The 27,262-nt window shown below is 32.5% G+C and overlaps 2 protein-coding genes and 1 pseudogene across 11 annotated transcripts; 1 reads left to right on the forward strand and 2 right to left on the reverse strand.

The window, feature by feature from the left end:
- Positions 1-25: 25 nt before the first annotated feature.
- On the forward strand, positions 26-11,342 carry LOC148195640 (disease resistance protein Roq1-like). Its single transcript, XM_088094047.1, has 5 exons — positions 26-798; positions 1,385-2,483; positions 2,786-3,067; positions 3,157-3,921; positions 10,018-11,342. The coding sequence occupies exons 1-5, from the start codon at positions 302-304 to the stop codon at positions 10,594-10,596; spliced, it is 3,222 nt and encodes a 1,073-aa protein (XP_087950173.1). The 5' UTR covers positions 26-301; the 3' UTR covers positions 10,597-11,342.
- LOC148195641 (disease resistance protein RUN1-like) lies at positions 10,228-17,602 on the reverse strand. Of its 9 annotated transcripts, none has more exons than XM_088094043.1 (9): positions 16,907-17,602; positions 14,688-15,789; positions 14,257-14,532; positions 13,370-14,131; positions 12,251-12,875; positions 11,635-11,806; positions 11,349-11,468; positions 10,427-10,474; positions 10,228-10,318 (listed from the first exon to the last, which is right to left on the reverse strand). In XM_088094043.1, exons 1-5 carry the CDS (start codon positions 17,392-17,394, stop codon positions 12,405-12,407), a joined length of 3,099 nt encoding a protein of 1,032 aa, XP_087950169.1. In that variant the 5' UTR covers positions 17,395-17,602; the 3' UTR covers positions 10,228-10,318; positions 10,427-10,474; positions 11,349-11,468; positions 11,635-11,806; positions 12,251-12,404. The 9 variants fall into 9 exon arrangements, with proteins under 9 accessions (XP_087950169.1, XP_087950168.1, XP_087950171.1 ...); XM_088094042.1 differs by having other exon boundaries at positions 11,349-11,501; XM_088094044.1 differs by having other exon boundaries at positions 10,269-10,318; positions 10,427-10,515; positions 11,349-11,501; positions 11,635-11,790.
- A 3,228-nt stretch (positions 17,603-20,830) lies between these two features.
- Positions 20,831-26,247, reverse strand: LOC124820733 (putative mitochondrial-processing peptidase subunit beta, mitochondrial; annotated as a pseudogene). Its single transcript, XR_015780656.1, has 9 exons — positions 25,310-26,247; positions 24,112-24,276; positions 23,182-23,319; positions 22,941-23,092; positions 22,737-22,845; positions 22,075-22,173; positions 21,866-21,931; positions 21,297-21,404; positions 20,831-21,186 (listed from the first exon to the last, which is right to left on the reverse strand). The product of XR_015780656.1 is annotated as a putative mitochondrial-processing peptidase subunit beta, mitochondrial (transcript).
- Between the last annotated feature and the right edge of the window lie 1,015 nt (positions 26,248-27,262).

Raw genomic sequence — 27,262 nt, forward strand, 5'->3', positions numbered from 1 at the left:
GTTACTTTTCTAATCTTCCTAATAATTATACACTAAATATCTACAAGCGAAATTGAAACTGAACTGTGCCAGCTATTATTTCTTTCTTCCTCTGATTCTATTTTGCTTCCTCGTAAAAACCGAAAAGCAAGAAAAACAAAATGGACTTCTGTCATATGCTTCGGAAACATCGTTGTAGTTTCGTTAATAGCCGGAGTTACGAGGCATTCAGCCCCTCATATAAGTTGTAAAAAAACACCAAAATGAAAAAACATGCTTTTTCACTTTTACTGGCTTGGTCGTTTTTCATCGAATTCAACCAATGCCTTCTTATTCTTCGTCGCCATCCTTCTCAAAATCAAGATCAAAATCAAAATCAAAACCCCAGTTCACATATGATGTCTTCATCAGTTTTAGGGGAGAAGACACTCGGAGGAATTTCGTTTCCCATCTCTATTCTGCCCTCAAAGACACTGGAGTCAACGCTTTTCTGGACGATGAGAAGCTTGATAAGGGAGAAGAGCTGAAATCTGAACTGTTGCATGCAATAGAAGGATCTCAGATAACCATCATTGTTTTCTCCCATAACTACATTCACTCTACATGGTGTCTTGATGAACTCCTCAAAATCATGGAATGCCATGCTTTTAGAGGACAAGTGGTTATGCCAGTGTTTTATGATATTGGCCCCTCATTTTTACGTGACACCCAACATATTTCTTTCGAAGTCATTTCTGACCAACAGAACAAGATAAAACAATGGAAGAAAGCCCTGACACAAGCAGCAAATTTATCAGGTTGGGATTTGAAAAATTACAGGTAAGCAATCTATTCTGTTTTATTATTATTATTATCATTTAAGTTCAGCACCAGCACTGAAAGAAGTAAAATCTGAGTGAAATTTCCCCGAGTCAATGTTTGCATTAGAAGAATGTTTGTGTAGAAGTAGAGAGATAGTATACAAGAGGCCTACTAATATCATTCCCTTGTAAGCTACCTCTTGGAGTAAATCCCATGAAGGCTTTTATTGTGATACTTTGCTGTTATACCATAAAATTCTTCACGTGGGCTTAAGGGTAGGTCAAAAATTGAACATTAATATATTGAGAAGTATATTTTATATTTCGGAATATGTGAACTGAGAGCAATTTTAGATGAAGAAAGTTCAGTCCTAGTTATGAATATAGTCTTAGAGGAGTCCAGTATAGTTTATGAAACCACACACATCAATTTGCTATTTACGAGATTTCTGATGTACTTGTAAAAGATTTAGTAAAAGTGCTTCTGCTATGAACACTGCTACAGAAAGTGTTTCTGAGGTTGTATACAATTGAAATTTTATTCGAAGCTTATAATCTTTTGACAATTTGTGTCCATTCTCATTTTGGGTTATTTTTTGTTGCAGAAATGAAAATAATCTTATGAAGGAAATTGTTTGTAAGGTTTTGAAAAGACTGGATAGAACATACTTGTCTATCACAAACTTTCCAGTTGGACTAGAATGTCGTCTGCAGCATGCTATTGACTTTATTAGAAATAAAAAAATAGGAACCTGTATATTAGGGATTTGGGGAATGGGAGGGATTGGCAAAACAACCATAGCCAAATCCATTTACAATGAAATTCGTCAAGAATTCAAATATAGAAGTTTTCTTGCAAATATTAGAGAAGTTTGGGGAGGAGATCGGGGCCCAATTGATTTGCAAGAACAGCTTCTTTCAGATATCCTTAAAACAACAAAGACGAACGTGCATAGCATTGATTGGGGAAAAGGAAAGATCAAAGAAATGCTTTGCACAAAAAAGGTACTTGTTGTTCTTGATGATGTGAACATCTTTGAACAATTAAATGCATTATGTGGAAATCGTAATGAAATCAGTCGAGGAAGTGTAATAATCATTACCACCAGAAACGTACGTCTACTCAAAGAGATTGGAGTTGACTATGTGCATGGAGTCGAGAAAATGAATAAAATTGAGTCCCTTGAGCTTTTTAGTTGGCATGCTTTTAGGAGAGCAAATCCAACTAGGGACTTTTTTGAAGTCTCAAAGGAAGTAATCACATACTGCGGAGGGCTACCACTAGCTCTTGAAGTTCTTGGATCTTACTTATACAAGAGAAGCAAAGAAGAGTGGCAAAGTGTATTATCAAAACTAAAAGAAATACCAAATGATAAAATACAAGAGAAATTGAAAATAAGCTATGATGGTTTATCAGATCATATGGAGAAGGACATATTCCTTGACATATGCTGCTTCTTTATTGGTAAGGACAGAGGCTATGTCTCAGAGATACTAAATGGTTGTGGGCTTCATGCTGATATTGGAATACCAGTACTAGTAGAAAGGAGCCTAATCAAAGTTGAGAAGAATAACAAGCTCGGAATTCATGATTTACTACGTGATATGGGAAGAGAAATTGTTCGTCAAAGTTCACCGCTACGACAAAAGCGCAGTAGATTATGGGTTCATGATCACGTACTTGATATATTGACAGAACATACCGTAAGAACTTTCTGTAACTATTTTAAAATTTCAATCATCCATTGTGATCTTATCAAGAACATAGTAACACATTCTGTTTTTATTTTTTCAATCATATTGTTTTTCTTAATCTTTTGGGTGAAAGCCGTAGGACTGTTAATTTTTGGGTTTTGAATGTGTTTGTCTTGGTAACGCACACTATATGCATGCTGAGGCTATAGGCTTTGTGAAAACAGCCTATAGCTTATTACCTTTCTACTTGAAAATAGCATATGGTTAGCTTCATTGAATTGTCAAATTTTCCTGTGCTTATTTGATTACAGGGAACAGAAGCCATTGAGGGATTAGCTTTGAAATTGCATAGACATGGAAGAGTTCACTTCAGTGCCGAAACATTTGAGAACATGAAAAGACTGAGAATTTTGCAATTTGATCATGTCCAACTTGCTGGAGATTATGGGCATATTTCCAAACAATTGACATGGGTCTATTGGCGAGGATTTTCATTAAAATACATACCTGACAACTTTTATCAGGGAAAAGTAGTTGCTATTGACATGAAACACAGTAATCTTAAGCTAGTATGGAAGGAGCCCCAACGACAGGTATATCATCAACAGAGTTTTCTATGGTGAGCGTACTAATTGTTTCCCCATCTACTTTACTAATACTCTTCTAAATATATCTCTTGCAGATACTGCAAAGTCTAAAGTTTATCAATCTTAGTCATTCCAAGTTGTTATCAAAGACCCCTGACTTTTCAAAAATACCAAATCTTGAGAGAGTCATTCTAAAAGATTGTCCAAACTTGTCTGAGCTGCACCATTCCATTGGAGATCTGCCTAATCTTCTTATTTTAAATTTGAAGGACTGTAAATGCCTTCGGAATCTCCCAGTGATAAAATCGAAGTCTTTAAGAGTACTCATCCTTTCTGGTTGTTCAAAGATCGACAAGTTAGAAGAAGAAATAGTGCAGATGGAATCGTTAACAACTCTAAGGGCAGAGAATACTAGCCTAACACAAGTGCCATTTTCTATAATAAGATTAAAAAAGATTGGGTTTATATCACTTTGTGGATATGAAGGATTAGCAAGTGTTTTGTTTCCTTCTATCATATGGTCTTGGATGTCGCCAACAACAGGTCGTGTATCCTCTATGCAATCATTTGGAAGCATGTCAACATCTTTAGTCTCTGTACATCTACAGGATAATAATTTGGTTAACCTACTATCAAAGGTTAGTGAGTTTTCAAAACTTCGAAGCATTTGCGTGCAATGTAACTCAGATCTTCAACTAACTCAAGAATTAAGAAGAGTAGTGGATGACTTCTGCAAATTACATTCTGCAATGGAAACAACCTATGCACCACATATTTCAGAAAATTCCATGGTATCTCGTTTAATTGGATTTGGAAGTCACTACCAAGTCATGGATATGCTTAGCAATGATATGACAGAGGTTCATTCTATCTCTCTAATCTCTCGCCTCTCTTTTTCTGTGTGTGTGACTCATATTAACTTCTTAATTTTTTTAGAGAGCATTGGATAACCTTTACTTGGAAAAATGGAATATGCTTCACTTTTTTGGCATTTAGCTTGGTTGGGAGCACTGCTCTATCACTTCTATTACAAACTGAATCTCATAAAATATTTCAGAAGATAAGTCCCACGTTAAGAAAAATTTACGTTGATGCTTACTTTTCTTGTTATAAATTAGCACATTATTTTCTTAGGAAGACAACAAAATCTATTTCATGTTTTTTCAGTGTACTTTACTGCTTCAGAGAAAAGAAGAAGAATAGTTTCTCCTATAAGGTTCTCCTCTTAGTTATTTTTCTGATTTCTGGGGAGAGGAGAGTACTGTAATTTTCTTTCCTTCAGTAAAATTAAATTATTGTCTATTATCTGCTTATTCATCTTATCATCTTTTATTTTAGTTGTGATAGTTTAGCTGGGACTTCATATGTTCTTACTCTCCTAATTCATATTACACCTACACATCGTGGAAGTTCTAAAGGTTCTTATTGTAACAAGAATATAGTATTCTTCATATTTTAAGTGTGTCCTACTTCAACCCATCATCAATATAAAAATAATATTGAAGACACCTACACTTTAAAGTATGTTCGTGTGTCCATTGGTGACCCACTTCTACTTCAGAATTTACCTACTACTTCAGAATTTACCTAATCAACCCATCATCAATATAAAAATAACAATATTGAAGGACACCCTTAATTAATCATCAATATAAAAATAACAAAGGCCTTGAGAATGATGTTCCTGAAAGTTCAAAGTATGCAAAAAAAAAAAAAGCAAAAAAAGGCCTTAAGAATGAAGGTAAGCAAAAAAAGGCCTTAAGAATGAAGGAGCTAGATTGGGAATGATGTTTCTGAAAGTTCAAAGTAAGCAAAAAAAGGCTTTAAGAATGAAGGGAGGTAAATCAATAGGACATTTTGAGAATGATGTTACTGAAAGTTCAAAGTAAGCAAAGGCCTGAATGGTGATTTTGAGGATGTTTGTGGAAGTTCAAAGTAAGCAAAGACCTTGAGAATGGAGGGAGGTAGATCAATAGGGCATAACTCTAGTGGGAAAAGTAAGCAAAGCATGTTTGTGAAAGTTCAAAGTAAGCAAAGCCGGTTTTGTAAGGTTGAGTTAAGCTTAAAATTCACTTCTTAATATGGTATCTAAAGCTTAAGGTTGTTTTGAAAAATTTTCGTCACCCCTGTCCACTGCAACTGTCACCGCCATCAAAGTCGTCATCATTGCCATCACCCTAGTGTCAAACCCAAGTGTCAACTACTATGTCTTCTCTAGCTCTGACAACTAAGTTTGACCTCTCAATTGCTCTCTGTAAAGGTATACGTTCTACCTATAATCCTTCTCCACATTATATTTCTTTAAGTTATCATAAATTACCTTCATTTTTTTATATTTGTCTTTCATCTATTTATTTTGTGACCATTCCCAATATTTGTTAGTGATGCCTTAGCCCATCCTAGTTGATGTCAGGCCAATGAACTAAGTGCTCTACAGAATAGTGAAGCTCGGGAGCTCATCCCATTATTGTCCAGGAAATTTGTTGTTGGTTGCAGGTGGGTTTTCTCTATCAAAGTTGGTCCTGATGGTAATATGATTGCCTCAAAGCCCGTATTGAGATCAAAGTTTACACAAATTTTTGCGTTAGATTATGGTGATACATTTTCTCGCGTGGTAAAAATGACTTTTGTTCGTTTATTTATAACTATGGTTGTTATTCAAGAATAGCCTATTTATCAAATGGATGTCAAAAATGTGTTGTTTAATAGATATTTGCAGGAAGAGATATATATGAAGAAACCTCCAAGATTTATTGTTCAAGGAGAGTCTTTCGGATTGGTATGTCATCTTCACAAATATTTATATGGCCTAAAACAGTTTCCTACGCCCTGGCTTGGAAAATTTAGCAATGCTTTTCAATAATTTGGTATGAAATAGTGTGAGGTAGCTCATTCAGTCTCTTATTCTCACTCAAGAGATGGATGTGTCTACTTAATAGTATATGTTGGTGACAATTTTCTTCTAGGTAGTGATAACCACAACATCTCCCATATCAAACAACATCCCAGACCAAAGATCTTGGTAAACTCAAATATTTCTTAGGTATTTAGGTGGTCCAATCCAACAATGGTATTGTTATATCTCAAAGAAAGCATGCATAAATATTTTGGAGAAAACTGAGTTGGTGAATTCAAAATTTGTTGACACACCTATGGATCCCAATACCAAACTCATAACAAATCAATGGTAGCCTATGTTAGATCTTGATCTTATAGTTACTCGTCCTAACATTTCCTTGCAATTAGTGTGGTAAGCCAATTTTTTAATTCCTCATGCAAAGATCATTGGCCTGGTTTTGAAAATTTAACAGTGTTATTCAACAATATGGGGCAAATCATTCAATCTTTTAACAGTGTTATTCAAATGTTGATTGGTCAAGATCTCCTTCCGATAGAAGATCAAGTTTTGGATATTGTGTCTCCATTGGTGGTAACTTGATTTCTTGAAAAAGCAAGAAAAAAAGTGTTCTGGCAAGATCTAGTGCAAAGGCAAAATATAAAGCTATGGCATAAGCTACTTCTGAACTTGTTTATCTTAAGCAATTGCTTAGAGAGTTATAATTGGGAGATGTCACTAAAATGACACTTATATGTGTGACAATCAAGTTGTTTTCAATATTAGTTCTAATCTTGTATTTCATGAGAGAACCAAACATATTTAGATTGATTGTCATTTCATTCGAGAGAAGATTGTATTTGGAGATATTAAGACTAAGTTCGTTAACTCAAATGATTAGTTAGCAAATATTTTTTCTAAGTCTTTACAAGAATCGAGAAATGAATATATTTGTAACAAGTTTGGTACATACAATTTATATGCATTAGCTTGAGGGTGAGTGTTTGATATCTTAGATTATTAGATATCTTAGATATCTTATATTTGTCTTTTATCTTATGTTACTTTGTATTATTCTTTAGTTTGTATTTTGGGCTTAGCCCATATTTCCTTCATCATAAATAAAGTTCTTTATGTGTATTTTCTATACAAAGGAGATTAATCCCATATATAGTTTTTTACTACATCTAATAATTATGATGTGAGAATTACCAGTATTATCCTTCGAAGGAGCAAAGTATTTTGTATCATACATTAATGATTACTTTAAGTGATTACGGGTGTACCCTATCAAAGGAAGTCAAATGTGTTTTCAATAGCATTGTGCAAGTAAGAAGCTATTACATGACAATTTAATGTTTCATATACACCTCAAAAAAATGGTGTGACAAAGCGGATGAATAGAACTCTCATGTATAGAACAAGAACTACGTTGAGTATAGTGGGAGTGACTATGTCTTTTTGGGGGATAAGTAGTTAAAATCGCCTATTACATGATAAATTGAACACTGTCAATAGTTATATGTTTGAAGGCCGCGATGGAGATTGGAAATGGCAAATCGATTTATTATTCTTTCTACATGCATTTGGTTGTACCTCATACGTAAAGTACAACTTTCAAGAAAGAGCAAAACTAGATCAAAAATTTAGAAAATATATATTCTTGGGTTATGATGACAATGTGAAAGGGTATCACTTGTAAGATTCTACTACCTACAAGGTTGTTGTTAGTAGGGATGTGGCCTTTGCAGACAATTAATAGCAAAATAAGTACACAAATGACAACTTTACAAAGGATACTACCATAGTACAAATAGAAAGCCTTTGGATAATTCTTCTTAGTCAAAACAAGAGCATGAAGAACAAGAGCCAAATGTAGTTAGTAAGGGAGGACACCAACGATCAACATGAGAAAAGGTTAAACCATCTTAGCACTTACAATATGTTTTGCAAGCCAAGATGTATATTGTCTTCTGAATGAGGAAGAGCCTTCAATTTTTCAAGAGGTTGTGAGCGGTTTAGATGCTTCTTTATGTATGATGGTGATGCAAGAAGAAACAAAGGCTCTATACAAAAATAAGACATGGAAGCTTGTTGCACTTCTAAAATGTCAATAAGTCATTGGTTACAAATGGGTCTATAAGATCAAAAAAGATGACAATGATCAAGTACAACAATGTCATGTTAGATTGGTAGTGAAGTGATATACTTATAAAGAAGGCATTGTCTTAAGCAAAATGTTTTTAATATCTAATTGTTAGATTGACAATTTAAGTTGTTTTAGCCTTGTGTGCTCCATTTGATCTACATCTTGAGTAATTGGATATAAAAATTGTTTTTCTTCATGAAGGCCTAGAAGAGGTAAAATATATTCTCCAAACAAAAGACTTTACAGAATAACAAAACTTGGTTTGCAAATTGACCATACCATTATATGGCTTAAAGCTCTGCCTAGGTGTTGATACAAGAAATTTGTTTCCTTCATTATTAGCTTTGGTTACAACATATTGAGTGAAAACCATTGTACTTATTACAATAAGTTTGATGAGAACGATTTTATCATCTTGTTGTTACATGTAGATGACATAGTGGTAGGCCCAAACAAAGCTTGAATTCAAGAATTGAGGCACAGTTGGATAAGAAGTTTGATATGATCAGTAAACAAGATTTTAGGGATGTAAATTATCCAAGACAAAAAAGATAAGAAGATTTGGTTTTCTCGTAATAATTACAAAAAATCTTGTGATGATTCAAAATACAAGATTGCAAGAAATTTTTTTGACTTATTTCTTGTCAATTGTAAGTTATCCTCAAGTATGAGTCCTAGCAATTAAGCAGATAAGATGAAAATATATTGAGTATTGTATGCATTAGCAATAGAAAACATTATATATGTCGAGATATATACAAGACCAAACATCTTATAAGCAATGAGAGTGGTTAGTAGATTCATGAAAATCCTAATGGAGAGAATTGAAGTGCTACTTAGATAATCCTTAAATAAGCCAAAGAGATATACTACTGACTTTGTGTTTATACTTCCAAGAGGGGTAGTAAGTTGGTTATGGTAGTAAGTTGGTTATCCAAGTTACAACATGTTATAGCTTTGTCTACTACAAAAGTTGAGTACAAGGCAACTACTCAAGCATGTAAGGAAACTATTTAGATTCAAAGGTTAATGGATCAACTCAAGCACAAGCAACAAAATCTTGTTGTATATTGTGACAATCAAAAAGCCTTTGCACATTGTAAGAAATCTTGTCTTTTACTCCAAGACAAAGCACATAGGTATACACTACCACTTTGTTTGAGAAGTAGTAGAGAAATATGCAAAAGATTCACATCAATGAAAACCTGACCAATGTTATGACAAATTCCATTAGCATTGACAAGTTTATGAGAGTTTGATACTACTGTGACTTATCAGAAAAATAGACAACATGATGACAAAAATAAATCATGATGTAAAAATTTAATTAATTTCATCAAAATCTTCAAGTGAGAAAATGTGAAAAGAGAAATTCATATCGGAGAAAATTTACTTTGATGCTTACTTTTCTTGTTATAAAAAGAGCAAAATGTTTGCTTAGCAAGACATCAAAATCTCTTCCTCTTCTTGTATACTGCTTTGATGTTTTAGTGGTTGAGAGAAATATTATTAAAAGAAAAACAAGTTTTCTTCTAAGGTTCTCCATGTCATTGTTTTTCCTATTATTTTCCCCTTCATGTTAGAGAGAAGATTGTTGTAATTTTCTTTCCTTTAGTGAGATTACATTACTCCGTTACCCAACAAAAATCTCTTTTTTCAAATGGGAGTTATGATGGGGAGTCTTATTTTGGAATTGTCAATGACAAAATCTTAAAACTCAATGCACAAGTATTACCTTGAACAAATTTATGGTTTGAGATGATCAAATTTTATTGTAAGCGGGTATCATAAATAAAGTGCATGTGGAAATCTCACCTAACTATTGACTGAATTCATTTCAATCCGTTTCCTTACCTAAATTTTATGCTGTACACTTTTGTTCCTAAACAGACACTATAGTGGCACAAAATATCCACTTGAATTGAATAGCATATAAATACGTAAATGACTAAGATTTAGTTCATGATACAGGTCCTCAAAACCCATAGTTCGAGTGATTTTCTCCTTCCAGGGGACAAGTATCCTTATTGGTTAACCTATACAGGGGAAGATTATTCAATACCTTTTCAAGTGCCTGATGATATTGACTGCCCAATGAAGGGGATGATTTTGTGTGTTGTTTGTTCATCAACCCCCGATAACATGGCAACTGAAAGTCTTGCTAGTGTATTCATCTTTAATTACACAAAGAACACCATTCAGATATACAAGCAAACAGCAACAATGTCTTTTAGTGATGAAGATTGGGTAGGCATAATATCAAATCTAGGACCTGGTGACAATGTCGACATTTTCGTAAGTTTTGAGCATGGAATGACAATAAAAAAAGCAGGTGTCTATCTAATATTTAGTCAGCCAATTGTAACACAAAGTCCATCACCTGAACAGAGCACACAGCCATCAGGAGAAGGGAGTGCGCAATCATCACCTGAAGCACAAATGGAGCCATCTCATAATATCCAAATGGAGCTACCAAAGAAGCCAAAGAAAAAAAAGAAAAAAAGAACTTCAAAAAGTGCAAAGAAAATTAAAGCATGTTTATGCTTCTAGTAGAACTTTTTTTATTGGACATTAAACAGCATCATGTGGGATTTAAGTGTTTCTAGTTGAGTGTATTAATGAAATATTCTTGTCAAGAAAAAAACATTGTTTTGTATGTACATAATTTAAATTATATATATATATATATATATATGAAAATGAATTAAATTACACTATATAACTTTTATTTACATCGGTTAATCTATTAAATCATCTTTTCTAAATTCATAACTAGTTTGAAAGTTCACTTTACAAATTATATATGCAAAATTTTTTATTAATATAAAGTTATCTGATTTCTTACATAAATAAATCAAATCGAAATCAGTGTAATCTAATGTATACTTTTAAAAATTTGAAATTTTAACAAAAATTTGATATGGATAATCATTATTATTTTTGTTCAAATTTAATCTGAGTAATCATATACGATTGTTCAAATTTAACAAAATTTATAAGGATAGAAATTATAATTTAACAATTAGATCAACAAAATTAATTTTTTTATAAAGTTATTTACAGTCTAACATTTAACAAAAACTACGCCTATCTAATTTGACTTTACATTTTTTGGAAAACTTTGTGTAATATACTGCTGTTCTAACTTCAAGCACAAGTTTCTAATATCTTCTCTGTGTATTTTCTAATACTCGACTGAAAGGGTCAAATAAAACAATATTTGTACGTAAACGTCATTATCAATGAACTACATTTTATTGTCATTTGAGGATTATAAGAGACTTTGGATCTTTAGGTAGTACCTTAAATTTAGATTGGAACCCCCTTGATACTTGAGATTATCATAAGCTTGATACAACAGGATACTATTGTGCAAGTCTAGGATAGAAAAGCTTGTTCGTCGGGTATTGTACCCATTTCTCCTATGTGAAGTTGAAAAATTGAAGAAACGGATTCTGAGGAAGTTGTCTTGTGAAGATCAGTCCACATTTAAAAAGTAAAAATAAAAACATCATTTTAAAATGTAAAATTTGGCCCAATTTCATCTAAGTATACTTTGTCAAATACTAGCAGTATTACCACTTTTACCTCTACATTGTTGGATAATGTTGTATTCCTTAAAATTTGAAAATGCCTCTAAGCCAAATCAGAGTTTACATTCCAACCAACATATGTAAATAACTTAAGCTTGAGAGAATATTGCCATTTTCTCCACAGCAGTGACAACATCATTCTGTTTCAGAGCTGAGCAAGAGAAAGCCTGTCAAAATTTTTTATTTTATATAACAATGAATCAATTAATCAGATCTAGTAGCACAAATAACTAAGCAGAATAAAAATTCAGGTTCAATCCTTACCCTGTAATTTTCATCATTGAAAATTAAAGGCAAATAAGAGAAGTATCATTAGAGTAAACAAGTATATTATACCCCATAAAACATCAATACCCAACTGCATATATAAAATACATACTAACTAAAACAAGAGTTAGGAAATAATGGAGGATACACACATCCTGTAAATGAACGACCTTCATCTGCTGAAAATTAGATACATACAACAATGTGCATGCACAAAAATTTCCTTCGGAAAATAGAAAGAAAAAGACAACTATTTGCATTTCTTTTTCTTCCATCTTTTAAATTTTACACAAAAAGTGCTACAATAAATTAATATTATTTGCTACGATTCTTATGCATCATACCTTGAGAAACCATGAGGCTAGCACAACGGTAAGAAAGATTGAGGAATGTTTGTAACATAGATATCCCTCCTCTCCCCATGAATACGAATAGGTATCCCAGACTGAATTTGGCGGTCCGGGCAAAATTGGCTGAAGCCTCTACCCTTTTGAAATCTTATATTAAAATTTTCTTTATAAATCTTTCAAAGACGTTTTTCTTTGGTTCCTTCTTTGGCTCAGGAGAAGGTTTGACTTCCTTATCAATTGATTCATCACACATTAGATAGATAACTGTCTTCTTGACCTCCAATCCATGGCCAAAATTCACAAAAATCTCCACCTTGTCTCCAGGGCCTGAATGTGATATTATGCCCTGCCAATCTACATCATTAAAGGAAAATACCGTCTCTCGCTTGAATACCTGGATAGTGTACCTTGTGTAATTAACCATTAAAACACTAATAAGATATTCAGTTGCTGTGATTTCAGGGGCTGATAAATAAACTACACACAAAGTCATTCCTTTCATGCGACAATCCTCTGGCACAGTAAAATACACTGAATTTCCCTCACCCATATGGGCCAACCAAAAAGGATCATTGTCACCTGGGAGAAAAGCATCACAAGACTCGCTGGTTGCCAATCCCTGTATCATGAGAAAAAAGTTTAGCCATTTATGTAATTGTTATATTCAAAATGGATTCCTACAATCATTATTTTGTCATTCCAGGCTTTTTAACAATATAACAGCATAATGCATAAATTAAAACATTGTTATGATAACTAACTCAAAATTTTGGATAATAGTTTTGTTGTGTACTCTATAACAGATCATTAGGATGCATTTCTGTATATATCACACAGGTCTTTCAACCTGTTTTTCTCTGGGAGTATAAGAAACATGAAGGAAGCATGGCAGGAAGAAAGTGGGAATCAATTTCCTAGTGCTTCATATGAGAATGATCACTTGGCTTGTTGAGTATTAAAATAAAGTATTTTTAAATGAAGCCGTGTGATTAGAGAAGGAAAAAGAACTAAAAGAACCAGAACATTTAAGTTTTATTTAGATATGTCATGTTCACTAAAGTAATAGCTAAATTGAAAAGTGAAGGAAAGCAGACAAAGGAAAAGGGAAGGAACCTCAGATATGCTAGCGCTTAGAATATTGAAGACTTCTTGATAACTTCCAATTCCAATCAAATAAGACCTAAAGTAATGATTTGATATTTGAGATGCTATTTCGACCTGTGTAAAATTTACACTGTTGCCCAAAAGTGCCCTTACTTGCATAGAAACTTGAGACTCTGTGTCACATTGAACCAAAACACTTCGTAGATTTGAGAGGCTGCTAAGCATTTGTTCAAGATCACCCAAACTATAACTTTGCATATCCATGGAAACTAGATATGACGATGTGCTACAAAATGGATGAACATAAGATAGGGGATTCATTGTTGGTGACATCCAAGAACGAATGATAGAAGGGAAAACATTACGCGAAAATCCTTCAAATCCACATAGCGATATATAAACAATGCTTTTTGACTTTACTATTGAAAAGGGCACTTGTTTCATAGAAGTATTTTCAGCAATTAGTGTTGTCAAGGATTCCATCTGCACTATATCTTCTTCTAATTTGTCAATCTTCAAACAACCTGAAAGGATGAGAGTTTTTACAGATTTCAACTTATAAACTCCCCTTGGCAGATTGCCAAGACTTTTACAGTCTTCTAAATTTATCAGTAGAAGATTGCGGAGACCTCCTATGGACTTGTGTACCTTGCACAAACGTGGGCAATCTTTGAGAATAAGCTTTTCAAGATTTGGTAGTTTGGAAAAGTCAGGAGTTACAGTCAAGTACTTGGAGTGACTAAGATTGAGGATTTTTAGCCACCTCAAAATCTACAAGAAGATAGTTTTAGTTAGGAAAAGATTAGAGAAGGAAAAAATTGAAACAGTGGTAAAGTGGAAAAAATTCCTAGATTAGTTAAATTGAGTTTTAAAAGAAAACGGAATGTGATACGTACCTGAGGTTCTTTCCAGAAAAGTTGAAGATTACTGTGTTTTAAATCAATCACAACTGCACCTTCCAGAAAAAAATTTTTAGGTATATATTTTGAAGGAAATCCTTGCCAACAAACCCACCTCAGTTGCTTAGAAAGATAACCATAATTTCCAGTAAGCTGTACATCATCAAGTTGCAACAGTCTCAATTTCTTCATTTCCTCAAAAGCATAAGCTTTGAAGCAATCTTTGCCAATGAAATCTGATTTCAGAGCCAATCCCTCAATAGTTTCAGTTCCCTGTGATGATAAGAAAAAAGAAAAAGAAAAATGGAAACCTCTTTTGTTAGCTCACGATAAAGTTATACTTAAAGCTCAGCCTAACCACACATATATTGAATGTAAAAAGACGAAAACTTTCAAGTTTCAAAACTGTATATAAAGAATGTACTTACTGTATTCTTTGTCAATACGTCAAGTACATCCTCACGAAACCACAATCGACTCCGCTTCCCAGGATCCTTTCTTGAACTCTCACAAATTATCTCTCTTCCCATGTCCCGTAGCAATTGATGCATTCCAAGTTTGTTGTTCTTTTCAACTTTTAAGAGACTACGCTCAATAAGAACTGTTATTCCAATGTCAGCATGTAACCCACAACCATTCAATATCTCTATAACATAGGCTTTGTCTTTACCAATAAAGAAACAACATACATCAAGAAATATATCCTTTTCCATGTCATCACATAAACCATCAAAGCTTATTCTTAATTTCTCTTGAACTTGATCATTGGGAATTTTTTCTAGTTTTAACAATACACTTTCCCAATCTTTCTTTGTCCTCTCTATTAAATAAGAACCAAGGACTTCAAGAGCTAGTGGTAGGCCTCCACAATAAGCAACTACATTTCTTGCGAGCTCATCAAAGTCTTCTCTTGGTTTCGCTTCTCTGAAAGCATGCCAACTAAAAAGCTCAAGGGACTCATTTTTGTCCATTTCCTCCATTTTATAAACATAATCAACTTTAAGTAGGTCAAGTAGGTGTAGATCTCTAGTTGTAATGATTATTACACTTTCCTTACCAAACCATTTACGATTTCCACATAGATCTTTTAATTGGCCAAAATCATTCACATCGTCAAGTACAATGAACACCTTCTTTCTAGAAAGTCTGTTCTCGATGACAGTTGTTCCCATCCCAACACTATGTATCTTGACCTTTGTTTTTAGGACATCTGAAAGAAGTTTTTCTTGTAAGTGAACATGCCCTCTTCCATCTGTTTCACGAACTTCCCTAATATTTTCAATGAAACTCTTATCATTGAATCTACGATGAATTTGATTGTAGATGGCTTTGGCCATGGTAGTTTTGCCCGATCCACCCATTCCCCAAATTCCTATGGTGCAGACCTTGGCGGATTGATTTTCTATAATTCCAACCACTTCTTGCACACGGGATTCCAATCCAACAGGAAATTCAGTTATAGACAAGAGTGCGTAGTCTAGTTTTGTCAGTATGTCATCAACAATGTCCTTCACTAGTTTAGCTGTATTCCTTCAAATTCAATAACGAGTACAAACAATCAAAATGACGACGTACTAGAAAGATACTCTTTTGTTTTTTATAACAACCAATATTAACTCATTCACAAAAAACTAAGAAACTTAATTAATTTACTTAGTAGCGTTATATCAGTCCTAAATTTATATGTTCTTCCAAAATTCTTCGAATAATAACAAGACATGCTCCTATTCATTTTTCAAATACTTTTATTGGCTTTATTTCTTGTAATCTCTCTCATATATATTGCTCTAATTTTATAAGATATGCATGTGAGCATGGAAGATTCCCAAAAACTATTTTGTATACAAGGCAAAGTTAGGCTTCCAAAGAGTTTTAAGACAGTTAGGTATTGCACTTATTATATGTTAAAGCAGATATGTCTCAAATTAGGAAAAACTGAGTGAAAATTTAATGCAAGACACATTTCTAAATTACTACTAAACTCAAATTACTTAATTCTACACTAATTAAGAATGTTATGAAACTTCCTGCAATATTCTTGATTTCATAAGTACATTCTACAAATTACAATAATTTAATAATTTAAAGGCAAATTAAGATTTTACACTGAAATAAATACATATATATGTGTGTATATACACACCAAATTTTAAAACAATTTTGGTAAAATAATTTTGAAATTAATTAAGTTTTTTAAGTAACTCATATTTTTAATTGATTTTTTATTAAAAAATTTCATTATATTAAGTCTCAAAATTTTTGGTTAAGAACCCTACTGTTCGCCATCAACTCATTTATTTCCTCTGTCCTCTTCCAATTTCAAGTTACTCTTTTTCTCTTTAATCTCTTTCAACTATCCGATTAATTTGTTCCTTCTCTTTTCAAGAATGACCAAGTTTGAGGAAATTAGAGAGGGAAAAAAAGCAAGTTCATTGGTGAGTTGAAAAAAGCAAGTTCATTGGTGAGTTGAAAAAGTAATGTTAGTGAAACATTTGTGGAGACAAATTTGGAAAAATTAGAGAAAAAAAAATGTCCAAGTGAAAATTAACAACTTCATTCAATTCAAAATTTGAAATCTTTTAAAAATATTAAAACTGCAGTATTAAGCTTAAAACACGATGTATTAAGTCTCAAACCTGTGATGTACCTGTGATTCTTCACATCCCAACCAGAGAAATTTGCAGCTTTCTTGAGCACGTTTTTCCATCTCGACAACCCATACTCCCTATGCTCTTCGGAAAACTTTTTCTTCGCAGCAGCTTCCAAAGCCTCACGAAAGCGACCTTTGGGATTGCGTAGAATGGACGGTTCGACGCCGTGGAATATGGGCACAACGATTTGGCCGTAGGATTCGTTGCAATCGATTATTTTCTGAAGCTCGGTTAGACACCAAGTGGATTCGGTGTAGGTTTCGGAGAAAACGACGATCGCAATCTGAGAGGCTTCGATCGCTCGCGTTAGCTCCTCCAGCGGCGTTCCCTTGAGCAGATTCTCGTCGTCGAAGAAAGTGTTGACGCCGGCGTTGGAGAGGGCGCAGTAGAGATGCGAGACGAAGTCTCTGCGAGTGTCTCCTCCCCTGAAGTTGATGAAGACGTCGTAGATCCATTGGGGTTGTGATGATGAAGAAGAAGACATTGGGGTCAACAATAATGCAAAAACACGCAGAGAAACTTGCAAAAGCTGCTTAAAAGAGAAACGCGTTTGACTGCAGATGAACTTATAATCTTGATTTCAGAAAGAAATTAAGTGTTGAATGAAGTTGAAATCAATAGAATTTTATCATTATTACCGGTTAATTTCTAAGTTCTTTTTCTCGGTTAGTATGCTTTTCAAATCACTTCGATTTCTTTTTAAATTACCTAAAAGGTTAAGGGAGTCTCATACGAACGACTTTTGAACAAGTCTTTAATTGTGAAGATGAAGTCATAAGATGATTTTCATTAGGATTAATTTTAATTACTTATATACTTAATTTTTTATTACGTTGAAGTTGTGTATTTTGTTTAAAGATTTTTTTTCTAAAACAAAGTCGTTTTAGGTATAGACGACGTCTTTCAAAATAATTTACATTGAAAGTTGTTTTTTTTATATGATAACTCTCATAAAATAAGTTTTATTGAAGTCATGAGTAGGTAACTTTTGTCAAATTTTGGCAAAAAAAGAAACTCTTAATCGTAATACCATGTCATGATATTAATCACAACTAAACTAAACACAAAATCGAAGTAATTATATCTTAACTTCAATTCAATTTGTATTAAACTAAAGTTATCTTTATTTTAAGAAAAGATGACTTCTCTTATTAATTTTTTTGAAAAATTTTAAATAAAGTTAATTATAAAGAAAGATAATTTCAGTCTTAACATAAAAGTCGTTATAAAAAAATCAATAAAATTATTGATCAAATTAGTTATTAGTGATTTTAATCTTATCATAATGTGTTTTTACGACTTCACTCCCATAGTCAAAAGTCGTCCATAAACATAACAACTTCTTCCTAATGAAGTTCATAATGAAATTATGTTATGTAAGCAATGATCTTTCAAATAATTCTTTTAAAAGAGAGTTTAGATATGCGATTTTGAAATGTAATTGACTAAAAACCTAATTTTTATATATAAGAAAGTAATTATATATGAAAAATATTGATTCTAATCTTATTTTTTTTAAAAATTTTCTTCTTATCTTTACATTTTGTTTTTTCGCAGTTATAATAATTAGGATGATTTTTTTAACAATTTTTTAAAATGAAATATAAATATATAACTATTTTTTATAAAAACAATTTTTTATGTAACAATAAGTAAATTATATTGTCTTAAATAATATAATAATACAAAGTTCATAAAATTTAAATAATATCTCTAAAAAAATTCGACTCGAATACCTGAAAAATGGTTGAATAAAAATATCTAATAATATCTACCACTAAGTAAAATAGTAGATTCAAGTATTATTGTTAGTCTCACTTAGGTACTTTTTTTAAGTTGGAAACCCACCTATCTTATCACCTTTAAACGTTCTTTTCTATGTTGCCTTTTGATGTCCTATAGTCTTTGACTTTAGAGGAACTTTCAAAAATACCAGACAATTATTTCGTTGTTGTTTTCACTCTTTTCCTAATATAATGGTTATTCATATGCCAACTTGGTGTATTAGTGAATGGGACAATTATTAAAGTTTTGGACAGCTATAAATTTTATACTAGAGTTACCTTCATATGTCAACATACTTCTACATAAAAATCAACTACAACTTACTGTAAGAATAAGTTTCAAATAATCTAATACAAGTTATATCTTGAATATCAAGAGCTTAAAGATGCATCCATGAAGACAACTCAAAATTTTGTTTTCTTCACTTCCACTTCTCCTTTCTTGTCTTTTATTTCTAAAAATATAAATTGTTTTAATTTCTATTACGGGAGCAATAAGTTGTATTGGTTATTAAGAAACGTGAATTTCATCGCTTTGTCGCAAACCCGTTATTTTCATATGGTTTCTCATTGAAGAAAACTGTCAAATAGGAAGTAAAATTTTGGCTTATTGCAATTGAGAACAAGATTAGATCCTTATATTGTGTCTTTGATTTCTTGTCAATTTTATCTTGATTAATAGGCTGTGATTTATCTGGGTTAATAGGTCGTGAACATTTATCAAATTTGGGAGTTCATGAGTATTTTTAGAAATGTAACATGTGAAAGCGCAACAATTATAGTGTTTTTTATCATGATGCTTGATGAATTTCTTCTTTGTATCAATTTAGTAGTTAATGCCCTTGGTTATTCAAAGCAATTTTGGCTGTACTCCAATAAGTGACATTGAGCATTATTACTTGCACACTAATCGAGTATAAACAAGTTTAGGAGAAGTTAATTGAATCTTCTACCATTAACATTGCTAAAAAAGATTCAATTATAACTTAGCATTCTATGTTAATGGATTAAAATAGTTCAACTCACGAAATTAGTATTAATGACAAATTTTTTAGCAATAGAGGTAATTTCAATATGCTAGAAATTTTAACCAAAAATGGTGATTTTGGATGACAATAGTAGTGGTACAATTACCTATTACGCAATATGAACAAGTTTGTACTATATACAAGTTTATCATACATATATTAGATGAATTTATTAATACATTTAGATGATTCTATTTATTATATAATTAAATGAGTCTTACAATATATATTATATAAGTTTGTACATTAAGAGAAAAATAAAGAGGAAGAGGAAAAAAAAGAAGAGAAGGAAGGAAAAGAAGAAAAAATAAAAGAAGAGGAGGAAGAAGAGAAAAATGACAAAATTTTAAAATATACCTATGAACAAAATTAATCAATAATTATCTATTGATTTTGGTTTTTGATAATTATTAATAGATTTTGGTCATTTGATATTACCAACAAAATTTTTTATTTGTCAATAAAATTTATCTACGCATTTTATCGATAGACTTTCTATGACAACGAGTTGTTAATAATTTTGATTTATCAACGAATTTTGATCATTATTTATAATTTTTTATTATTGGTAGTTCGTTTTTTTTTATTAATAAAGTTTCAAATATGTCATATTTTTCGTGAAGGTAATTATTTTGTTAACTTTTGAGATTCTAATATATTAGACTTAGTGGCCAATATATATATATACACGCGAGAGTGTACATGTACACCTCCTGATTTTATTAAAATTATTACTAAGTGTCTAAAAAAATTATTTTAATCCCACTAATCTTAGATATTTAATCCCGCTTGCCCTCCTCTATGATAAACCATATGTAGTTCAGAGTGTACAAATATACCACTTTACATTCAAAGTAAATTGCTTTCATTAACTTAGGGTCTCGTATCCACCACTTACTTGGTTTAATGTTCTTCATTTATTAGTTTAAACTTTAGTAATATGTATCAATTCCTAGATTTGTTTTATAACATTGTATTTATTAGAGGTTTGGTTGTATGTTTTTTTAACATGAATTTAGTTTGATCTCCATGTTTTTGTGTTTGTTTTTCCTTTTTCTTTTAAGCAGATTTCCATGTGATAATATGATTGTTGAACTTTGAATCATAATAACACCTAACAAGTAGATTTTTAATAAAAAATTAAACTACCATGTATCACTAACTAGACGCGCATTCTGAGGATTCGGAGTCAATCACAATTACACCGTGAAGAATAGCATATTTATTTCTCCCTGTGTTTTAAAAATGCCTATACCAAATAAATGAATAAATAGATAATTGAATGTTGTAACAACTATTTGGAGATACACAAGGTGTAAATTTGATTCCTTGGGCACATCTCTCGGGAAGTTGAAGAAACGTAAACTATGATTAAAACTAATATCGATTCCAGTATGTTCTTCGTCTGAACCAGTTGTAATCAGGCAAACGCTGAACAGGTCCCATGGCAGCAATTGCAATATCCTGCAAGGCCAAATGTAATGAGTTCAGAGACAAGCTGACGAAACAAATTGCCTAATGAACTAGCGTTCGTGTTACTGAAAGATTAACAAGATAAATGGTTCCAACAAAACCTTGTCATAAATAAATCTGTTAGCAACACGTTTTATTGTGCTTGCATCAACAGCATCAATTCTAGCAAATAATTCTGCAAATGGTATTCTTCTGTTGTAGGTGAGTAGCTGAAATAATGACCACATAAAAAGTAAATAAAAATTGGAAACATCAAATGGAAGCAACAAAACATTGTATTGATTCAATTATTTGCATGGTATAAACAGCAAGGAAATTTCAGCATGATATTGGCCATTGAAACGACTTCTAGAGAAAAGTAACGAGCCAAGATAAAAGAAGGTTTTATACAACCTCTTACCAAAAATATTAAATATTATGTAAGCGCAAAAAACTGTCAGCTTTTCTGCATTCAGAATTTGGTTCTACTATTATTACCTTTTATTTAATCATCATATTCCTAATCCAAAATGGGAATCTTTTTTTTTTTTCACAACTCATGCACCCATATATCTCCAAATCATAAGTATTTTTTTTCTTAAAATAAATTTGTGAACAGGGTAAACTACACTATTCTTATCATACCCTCTTGCTTTTTTTGTGTCATGAATGTTGTTAAGATTTATTGTACCTGGCGCCCAATATCTTCAGCTACTGGACTTGTTCCATCTATGTGGAGCAGGAGTGAAGATTTCAACTGTGAAAAATACAATTCTAAGTAGCTACCAGTGAACAGAATACAAAAGTAAATTGAGCACCAACTAATCCAACGTATCTTGCATGCAAAAGCCAAATTAGCAGGGTAAAGAGACTGTGAAAAGTAGGAGTAATGGTAGACACCTGATTACGAGCTCGAATAACATCATCTTGTGAAACCTTATACGCCAACTTGGTTGTCTCATTCATTATTGCATAGCTTAAGTCATCCAAGCAATCCTTCTGAAAGCACAAATTAAAAATGGATCTTCTTCATTAAAAAAAAATGTAAAACTTGTCGTAGAGCCAGAGGTTGCAGAAGAAAATATATTTTGCATACAACTTGTACATAATGTTCTTTAAAAGAAAATGCTCATACACCGGTTGAAATAAAGGAATTCATGTACATTGCACACAGTTAAGAATACCGTAGCCACAACACTCTAGATTCTAATAGGTTTATACAGATAAAACACTATATATTCTAATAGGTTTATATAGCTCTGCCCAAGTTTTTTCACCTATTTCTAGTTTAAATTTTTGTTTTAAACATTATATATCATTTATATCTTATATTTGAAGTATCTTTTCATTATATTTGAATTTTACGATTCTAAACAAAATTAGGATAACCATGATTGGAAGCATAATAAGAAAGAAATGTTGAAAAATCAAAGATGATTAGAAAGATTCAAGATGGCTAAAAGTTAGTATGTGATGTGGAGATAGATGGTGCTTGTATTCAAATCTATTTGTAAACAATAAACAAATGCATTGTGAATCTTAGAATCTACACAATGACTCACCTTAGCAACAGCATAAACACCAAAGAGACCTGTATCCTTGTAATTAGTATTGAAGGCCATAATGCTTTCTGCAATTTCATTAATGCCAACTCGTTGCGCCAACCCAGAGCTGTAACAAGTAAAATTTACTCTGTTATGTGATCATGAGGAGGCAGAGCAGCTATTTTATATTTTGGGGTTTGAAAAAGTGCTTAAGTGGTGTACCCCATGTGCTTTCCACCTCCTGTGGATTTATTCCAAGAACCCAACATAGCTTGCATGACCATCAGAGCAACGGAATCAGGATCTGTCCAGGCAGCACCTTCAAAAGCTACAGCAAATTGTGCAAGGGGAATATCATCATCCAAAATTCTAACCTGTTTTAAAAACACATTAAAATAGCATTAAATTTCACTACACAAGACAGGTTTTTCTGCACTCAACGTGTTTACTCTAATGATCTTGCCTCGGAACCGGTAAAAATGGCTGGTTCTTTTGCAGCTAATTGAGAAGCTGTGGTGGGATCTGTTGACAACTTAGTAAACAATGTTTTTACTTGCTCAACAATTTCTTCATGCTTGACAGCTCCAGATGCGGCAACCACCTAAGAAATCAGACCCAAACCAAACAGTTATAGTTCCATTTTGTGGTAAGGAGGATTAAATATGTTTACTTCCTAAACTTTAACGCAAAATTGAAATATGTCTATGTTTTAAAACTTTAATATATTTTAGTCTTCTAATTTAAAATATGAATAGTCCTCTTAATCTAAATGTCTTAACATTTCTTTTACATACTTTTTTTTTATTTAAACACCCTTAAGAATCTCTTAATATTTCCAATTAAATCTTCTTGTTCTTGAATTAAAAAAAAAAAAAAAGTTGTCTTTTCCTTACTAAGAAGAACCTTAATACCAAATTCAAGTTTCATCAAACAAGTATTTTTTAAATTAAAATGAAACATTTTTTTCCATAAATTTTATAAGATTAAATAGAATCTTATAGAGATAATAAAAATATATTAAATTATGTCTTTACTAACAAATAGTTGTGTTAAATGACTTTTCAGACTGACATTTAAATTAAAATATTTAAATAGTATAAAAAATTTAAATCTCAATCTAAAATACCATTTGATACATCAAAACAATTTAATGCACTTAGGTTAAAAAAATTATATTTATTTATTTTTAAAATTTGAGAACTAAATTGTATTAATATTTTAAAATATAAATGAATTTTTAAAATTTAGAAATAAAAATATATTTAATCTTATTTATAAATAGAAAGATATACTCTATGAAATGTCACAAAATAACAATGTAGTAAGAATATATATGATATGAATTACTAACAAGAGGACATGTACCAAAAGAAGCTCAAGAACTTCTGCATACCATTCTAGGAGCTGTGTAGTGTGCCTGAATATAGCTTTGCAGCTGATCTTTAGTGATTGTCTTGATATTCTGAGCAGGTCCAAGAATTGTTCTACCAAGTGGACTGTACTGGAAAGCAGTTGCATGTAAATGGTCAAAGATTACTTCTTCCATTTGTCCCTCAACCTATAAGCAGTTAGTGTTAGCCTTTCATAAACTAAATCATGAAAGAAACAGGAAGATAGAAAAAGGAATTAAATAAACTCAAATAAGTAAAAGAGTGATATTGTATAGCAATGCACTTAACACGACAGAAATATATACACACATAACATTAAAAATCTTTCTACTTGTTTATTAGTTTATTATTCATATATTTATCAAAACAAGATTAGGCTTTGAACTTTGGTTCCCTTTTAAACAGTACTATATATACTTTTTATGTTTGATTTAGATGCATTTTTATTCGAAAACTGAATTAAATTACATCTCAAAAGGCCCCTAATTACACTATTTCATAAACAGCTACCCTGCTAGATATAATGAAATTGGACCACATTTCATCCATCATTTTTTTAGTAGAAGAAAATAAGATTACAAATAGGAAAACCATTTTGGCATATAACATGTAAATGCAAACATTTGAACTTAGAACAAATGTGTTGTAGTTCCACATAACAACTTACTCATCCTACTCAAGCTAAAGCATTCCATGAACTTGTTTAACTGGTAAGAAGAGATAGACACGTTGCGTAAATTATCCTCAAACTCCATTAAATTGGAAACAAAAACCATTCCCGTTTGGATATCATTTGATAAAGATTCTTCCAAAAGACCAAAATCCAATCTTTTCTTCTAATGAAAAATCTTAAAAAATAAAAAAAAAACACAACTCAATTCATTTCATACTCTACTGTTCATCGGCTCTCTGACTTCCCATCTAAACCAGAAAACACCTCTACATCCAATTTCCCGAAAATAATACCTCTAACATAGAATAGAGAAAAAGAATCGTGAGATCCTAAGATTTTACTCTCACGAAACCTCTACACCGATCACATCAATAAATATCAACACATTCAATATTAGAATACACAACAAAATTTATCCCCTTCATCTCCCACAATTCAAAGCAAACAAACACACAATCGCATAAAAAAACTAACATTTAAAATCAACACAAGTAAACAAGAAGAAAAATATTACATTAACCATTTACCTCTTCCATTTCCCTCAGAATCACGTCACGCTCACGGACAATCCTATTATCATCGAACTTCGAATTCTGCAAGATGTCAGCCAGAATATCAAGAGCCTTGGGAACATCCTTGTTCATGACCTTAGCGTAGTACGTGGTCTGTTCGCGTGAGGTGTACGCATTGAGATGCCCTCCCATGTTCTCGATCTCCTCCTCGAGCCCTTCACGGTGCGCTTCGCGGTGCCCTTGAAGATCATGTGTTCGAGGAAATGCGCGGTGCCGTTGGTTTCCTCAGTCTCGAACCGCGACCGGCGTCGATCCAAACGCCGACGGTGGCAGTGCGTGCGGCAAGGGAGGACTCGGTAGCGACGCGAAGGCCGCTGGGGAGCGTGGTCACGCGGGTCTGGGGCGCGGCGAGGACGCGCGTGTGGTCGGTGATGGAGGGGACGGGGCTGCCGTGCTTGAGGAAGCGGGGGTCGGGGTGGTCGAGGCGGCGGAGCTTGGCAGTAGTGGCGGAGGCGAGGCGGTCGTAGAGCATTGGCGGGGCGGGGCAGGAGGAGGTCATCGGGGCGGCGGAGAAGGGGCGGGCGGTGGGTGGAAGGCGGAGGAGGCGACGGGTGAGGGTGATAAGGTGGTTGGAGGCCATGGCGGGTGGGTATGTGGGTTGGATCACAGTGAAGAGAATAATGATAACATTACTATGTTAAGGAGAGAGTTGTGATCACAGTGTGTTTGTGTTTGTGTTTGTGAGGGAAAGGGTGAAAGAGTGAGTTTCACTTAGTGTTCCACTTTCAATAGCATCTCATTCGGAATTCATTTGACCAATGCCAAACACACAATTTTGTTTCTTTTTTAAGCCACAGAGTTAGTTAGGTAGTTACCTTCCCCAAAAGGTGGAGGATAGAATGAGATTGAGATTCATATATCTCTCCATTTTCTATTCAAATTTCTCGTTTCCTATTATTATTATTATTTACGTATTGCAGCTTTTGTGATGTTGAGCATGGGCGATTTTTGTTTTGTACGTTGTTGTGCATGAGTTACTGTCTATTGTCCGTATAGTAGAAGGAAAGGTTTTTCGAACTCTTGTTTGTCTGTGCAGTGGAGGAGAATCGTTTGAGGGATTAACGAGTTCAAAGTTTTTCTTGTTCGAACTGAAACATTATTTGAAAAGTGAGATTTTTTAAGAGTAATTTTTGTGATGATGGGACACAAATATTGTGCAGTTCTTGTAAGTATGAACAGTATTTTAAGACAGAGAAAGTATATAAAAGAAGATGATCACTTTAATATGTAAGGATGGTTGTCAAAGATCTAAAAGTGATATTATAAGTATGAGGAGCATGAAAAAGATGTTTTTTATACTAATTAATCTAAATTGAAGATTAAAAAATACATATATAGTGTTTTAAAATAAGAAAACTCGCTTTCATAACAAAATTATTAATATTAAAACTTTTTGATATTAAAATAATTCAATCTCATTATTTTTATACCACCGTTGCTTCAAAAATGTTATTTTTCAAAGTTTTTATATATTAGAAATAAAAAAATTACAATTAAATAAGTTTATTAAATTTACAAAGTAAATATTAAATTGAACTTAATAAAACTGTAACACAACAAAATTGTATAAAGGGGTGATTGAATAAAGTTTTAAGTGTTTAATTTCCTTTGCAGAGGTTAGATAATTTGCAATGTAGTTAAATGAGTTTATAAAACAATGTTTAGGAAAACCTTTGAAAAATAAAAGTAATAAGAAACACTTGTTTTTATATTGGTTTACTTTAAACAAAGTTTTAAGTTCTTCCTTAAATACCTTTAAGAGGTTTCACTAATCACAAAAAATTGCAACAAGTTTAACTACTGCTAATATACAACTAATCCACTGACTAGAACAAGTATAATCACTCCTTGTATCAACTAGTCTAACTAACTATATGGTTTTGCAAAATACAAGAATAGAATTTGTAA

Source organism: Vigna umbellata, chromosome 7 (genome assembly GCF_029865625.1).
Source record: "Vigna umbellata cultivar VRB3 chromosome 7, Vumbellata_1.0, whole genome shotgun sequence".
Lineage (NCBI taxonomy): Eukaryota > Viridiplantae > Streptophyta > Magnoliopsida > Fabales > Fabaceae > Vigna > Vigna umbellata.

Excerpts from the sequence above, each read along its gene's own strand:
- LOC148195640 (XM_088094047.1), top strand. The coding sequence starts at position 302 with ATGCCTTCTTATTCTTCGTCGCCATCCTTCTCAAAATCAAGATCAAAA. Across the intron at positions 2,484-2,785 it reads ATATATTGACAGAACATACC|GGAACAGAAGCCATTGAGGG; the intron begins GTAAGAACTTTC and ends ATTTGATTACAG. Across the intron at positions 3,068-3,156 it reads GGAAGGAGCCCCAACGACAG|ATACTGCAAAGTCTAAAGTT; the intron begins GTATATCATCAA and ends TATCTCTTGCAG.
- LOC148195641 (XM_088094043.1), bottom strand. The coding sequence starts at position 17,394 with ATGTCTTCTTCTTCATCATCACAACCCCAATGGATCTACGACGTCTTC. Across the intron at positions 14,533-14,687 it reads ACGTATTGACAAAGAATACA|GGAACTGAAACTATTGAGGG; the intron begins GTAAGTACATTC and ends TTATCATCACAG. Across the intron at positions 14,132-14,256 it reads TTTTCTGGAAAGAACCTCAG|ATTTTGAGGTGGCTAAAAAT; the intron begins GTACGTATCACA and ends ATCTTCTTGTAG.